The following is a 5,326-nucleotide window of genomic DNA, read 5'->3' on the forward strand; positions in this document are numbered from 1 at the left end:
GTAAATTATTAATAATTAAAATAAATTGATTATAATTATTTATATTAAATATCGAACTATTATAATAATCATATCATGATCAATAATATCGAATAAATTAAATTTAACCAACACCTAGTATTGTAATAAACAATACTTTCTATGCAGTTGAAACAATATTTATTACATAAATAACGGAGTCGAACTAATAACCTCTAAAATCATAAGACTTTAATTTTACCAACTAAATTAAATTTTACTGCCAAGTATATGAGATTTGTTTACCACTGATAGAAAAATATACATATGGCCCATGAAAGAATTGGTTGGTAATTGGGTGTATTAGGGTCATGGCAGCCACTACTTAGTCATGCTGCCTTTCACATTTTATTTTTTGAAGTGGTATTTTGACATTATATTAGAATATGAATTTATAATTCATTACATTACTCAGTAACTAGTATATTAACAGACGTGATAAAATAAACTCGTATAACAAAAATAAAATATTTATACGTCTTATATAATTTAAATTCAAAGACTCACGTCGGTAGAGTCTTGAAATCACAATTTTAGTTATTGAATCAGATTATTCGTATTTTTCCGTTTGAATTTTAATCCGACAAAATTTAGTAAGAAAATATTTATTTGATGTTTGCATAAAGAAGGGTTAGAGATAATATTGCATTAGTCAATACGAGAGTAGAAATTGAGAACATTATTTTCAATATAAAACTATTATAAAGTCGACCGGGAAAACAAAATATATAGTTATAAATTAATTAATATTATTAATATAATATTTAATACACAATAATTAATATTTCTAAATTAACTATTAAATATAAAATGAAAAATAAACTAAAATACCAACGTAGTACGTAGAAATCGAACATACTCTTTTAACATAATTAGTGGAAAAAGGGACATGAATGAGAAAAAAAGAAGTAATATCTATTCATGCATGCCTTCACGATATCCGACATCCTATGTGGAGAATACGCATGTAGTGGGCACACTTCAAGAAAATACAATATGAAAAGTGATATTTAACATTGAATTATTGTTATTATTATTGTTATATATATAAATTATTAAGTGATAAAATTCTTATTGCATCATACACAGTTCATTTCACAGTAATTATCAGTGCAAAAATTATCACTCATGAGATATTTGTTTCTCACTACATGCAAAAAGAAAAAAAATTTAATATTTAATCAAGATTAATTATTATAATTAAAAATAAATAGTGTAGTAAATAGTTCTTGACCACGACTACAGTACGGTTGTTGGCTGTAGTTTTTGCTAGTAGTTTATATGATAGATAAACTAAATTTTATTTAATCAGAGTTAATAGTAATTAATTATTATAATTTTAGTTTATACCCAATAAAATTATAATCAGTAATAAATTTTCTTTTAATGTAAATTATAAACACGTTTTATATTCTTAAAGTGGCATAAATGTTCTTAAAAATAATAATTTATGACTGTACAACCCTTTTTTAAATAAAAATAAAAATGCCAAGGATGACTTTTTGTCTTCTTTGATCATCCCAGCAAATAATAATTACAAATTGGGCCAAGAATTATGAAATATTTTCAGTATGATAAAATTATGTTCATCAATTAAAAGCACTAAAATTAAAACTTAATGCGATTACAAAACAATAATATAACCTATTTTTAAAAACAATATGAGAGTAAATACTCTTTAGTTATTTTCGTTGCTTCTGAGTTTTTATTTATATTGTTTAGAAAAAAACATATTTTTTAAAGTTAAATAATTTAATTAACATCACACGGACAAATATTTTATAAGTATGATGTCAGAAATCAAATTATGCGACTGTTTGAATAATATTTATCGTAAAAAATATATACGATGAAGATTTCATGCAATTTGTATTTTCGTAAACACAAAAAAATTGGAGTTGAAATATAAAAAATAACTCAATACTCTATTCCAAAATAGTAAAATATCAATTACAAAATTAAGTCAAAATTATAAAATAATGGAATATATAACATGCAAAACAAACATAGGGTTAATGGATTTATGGCTGGCGCGGGACAAAACCCCTTTCCTAAAAAAACCTAAAACTTTGTAATGAAAATGACATAAAGAAAAGCAATAAAGCTCAAAATTATCACTCACAGTGGAGACCAAATTATAGACTTTGAAGTTGAAAAGATGTTTGGGGGGGTTAACGGTGTCGTATCAATGTAATTTATCGGACCTCTTCACATTCCATTTTACAAACGTCAATCGCATTAATTAATTAATTAATAATCAAATGGTTCTTGAAAGATTATTGTCTGAGAATAATATTTTATTTATTTGTTTATTGTATTGGTGTTTTGTTGACATTATCGGATCTCTGCTGAAGAGAAAATGGAAACTGTAATTAAATGCATTCAAATCCGAATCCAAGGACAATTGGGTGGGACCCGTTTTGGAAATTATTTTGTGTAATAAAAAGCACAGAAAGAGAGAAAATAGGGTTGTATAGAGAGAGAGAGAGATGTTGATGTGAGAGAGACAGTAGAGTTTTGTCATCTCTCTCCTGAGTGCTCAGCTATCCTTGTCCACCGAAAATTGCCCTCCTGAGAATCAGAAAAGCCCACTATTCTCTTTATTAGGGTTTTCTTTTTGAATAAAGGAAAAGAAGAAACGAAAAGAAGAAACATCTCAATTTCAAGAACTTCTCAACTATTTGAAAGGAAAGGAGATATGTTTTTGACTCATTTTCTGTTGGTCTACGCAGCTATAGATCTCTGAATGCTTTAGGTACTACTGTTTTACCACATTCTTGTTGCTGATCTCTCGGTTTAGATAGAGTTTTAATTATTTTTTGGCTTATTAATTTATGCTTCAATTTTTTGTTTTTTTGAAGAATCTGAGATATTTTCTAAGTCCCTTCTGCTCCTGATGTTTTTACTGCGCTGTTGCTTTCTGTGATATTTGCTGCATTTTTTTTAAAATTTGATTATTTATTTAATTTATGGAAGCTAATGTGCAAATGGTTTTCTGCATTGTGATGCAAATTGGATCTTTTCAAAGATGATTTTGGCTCGCACTTCTGGTTGAAGCAATCTGAAGCTATTTTTTTTTTTTTCTGGTTTTGTTAAGTTAACCTGAAAATTTGGAACTTAGTTGCGATTTTGTTGTTTCAAAATCTTGTAATATTCACTTGATGCGTGGTTGAATGATGTTGGATTTTCTTTCAGCTTTACTGGAATATAGTAATCATACTATTATATACGCGTTATCGATTAGATGATAAAATTGATTTACCAAAGAGTTGAATTTCAATCTAAGTGGGGTTTGCAGAGGTTGCTTCTGCTTGCCTGACAAGTTGCAATTTAAGCTTATCTGGAACTCTGTGATTAAATTATTGAAGGGTATGTGTGAATATGGAAAAAAGATATCGGATCTTTTGGATTTTTGGATAGACACGCTCAACATTAAAATGGTTTCTGGATTCAAACATGCCATACTTGTGATAAGTGAGGAGGTATGAAAATAAGAAACTGGAATGATTTTTCTGCTGATCTCTATCTGTTGGAAGTGTGCGGAGGAATGTTACAAAGTCAAATCGGACAACACAATTTTTTTTTATTGAAATTAGCTTATGCATTTTCATGTTTCTGTATAATGCGCAAGTGATATTCTAGTAATTTCTCTTTCTTTAGACCCTAAATTCAATCTCAATGTAGAGAGTTCACGTTTGACATGCATTTCCAAAACTCTATTTTTTTTCATTGGTTGTCGATAGCAGTTTACTTTTGTGTAAGCAAAAACTGTTTTTCTATTAATTGGGTGATAATGCAATCTGTATCCTTGTTGAATTGTGTTGTTTGCATTACCGGTGATAAATTGCAGTTGTATTAGTAGATTATCACAAAAAAATTACTAGTGCATCTTTTCCTAATTGTTGATGCACACTTGTAATGTAGATTTCGACACTTAAATTGAGGAAAAGGATCGGGTGAAGCTTGTAAGAGTTGGAGCTTCTGTAATTTCGGGAGCTGTATGCTACAGCAATGGTACCAAGTCACTGAATTTCTCTGTATGCTTCTCAAGAAATGACCAGTGTGATTCTCTAGGTTTAAGTTTTTTCTTGCCGTGTGGTTGAGTTCATGTGATTAGTCACAGAGCAAGAAGGGATAATGAGTTCTTCTCGTGGAAATTGTGAAATAGTCGAGGCAAAGTATGAGGCTAGTCCAGTTCAGAGGCCACAAACTTTTCGTCACGTAAGAGCACAAGATAGAGAGCAGAGGCCTCCTGTCATGAAAAAAACACATAACAAAGCTTTGGAAAATGATATCAACAAGCTCTTTGAAGCAGTCAATCTGAGAACATCCAAGAGTCTGGATCTCTCAGACTCATGGAGGAATGCTTCAAAGAAGCCAATGAAGTCAGCCGGTTCTCACTCTCCCGGAATCGGATTTTCTGAACCTGTTTCTCTGAAGCAGGCGCTAAGGGGACTGTGCATTTCTCAGGCAGCTGAGATGGCTGCCGTGAAACGAATGTCGATGCCAGCATCTCCGCGGATCTCAGAATCTGGAAAAATCACAAATTTGTACAGGTCTGTTATGGTTGAAGCTGGTGGATCTGGTTGCTCTCCAGCTGGTGGAGAAAGGAGAACAGAAATTCCTCGTGTGAAAGAAGAGAGTACCTCATATTCTTCTGGAACTTCGATCCGGGGCCATCAAGAGTCTTTTAAATCAGCTACCCAAAGTTACTGTTCTTCGCCTAGTTATAGTGTTAATCCAAACATAAAGAGTATAAAATGTACATCTAGTGAATCCGGTCATCCGCTGGCTGAATGTAGTGGAAATGGTGTTGGAATATCTCTTGTAGAAGGAGAAAGAACCAGAGGTGCTGCTGTTAAGCTTCCCCAGCCTAAGGCGAACTCCCTGAATCAAAGTGCCCCGTCTTCTCCGCATATTGCTGCTGCTTTAGTCATTAAGGATGCAGAATCCGCTCCTGTCCCTGATGATATTTCACATGTTTCAGAAGTTGATAAACAGGTGTCGGAAATTGTATGCTCACAACACAATTCAGTGTCTGCTCTGCCTCATCATATTTCCGACGGTAACTTGTCAAAGCCAGACAAGAAAATATCTAGCTCAAACAAGGTAGCAAGTGGTTCAATTAAGGATGCTGCCACTCCCTTGAAAGTAGGAAACAGGGCAGCACCTAAGTTGAGACGGAAATCGAAGGTACTGACTGTACCTGCATCAAGTGCAGTGAAAAGCAATAAAGATGTAAGATCAACAAGAAGCACCTCTCGTGTTAAACCAGTCATAAAAAACAAGAATCTCGTCATAAAGAAAT

At 31.9% G+C, this 5,326-nt stretch overlaps 1 protein-coding gene across 1 annotated transcript in view; it reads left to right on the forward strand.

Annotated features, from left to right (window-relative positions):
• Positions 2,488-5,326, forward strand: part of LOC105174101 (serine/threonine-protein kinase D6PKL1) — a gene marked incomplete in the record, with an annotated part of 5,270 nt that continues 2,431 nt past the window's right edge. Inside the window, 2 exon segments of the mRNA XM_011096090.2 lie at positions 2,488-2,773; positions 3,943-5,326. Of these exon segments, the coding sequence (XP_011094392.1) occupies positions 4,156-5,326 (1,171 nt within the window).

The sequence above is a fragment of the Sesamum indicum genome, linkage group LG11, assembly GCF_000512975.1.
Source record: "Sesamum indicum cultivar Zhongzhi No. 13 linkage group LG11, S_indicum_v1.0, whole genome shotgun sequence".
Lineage (NCBI taxonomy): Eukaryota > Viridiplantae > Streptophyta > Magnoliopsida > Lamiales > Pedaliaceae > Sesamum > Sesamum indicum.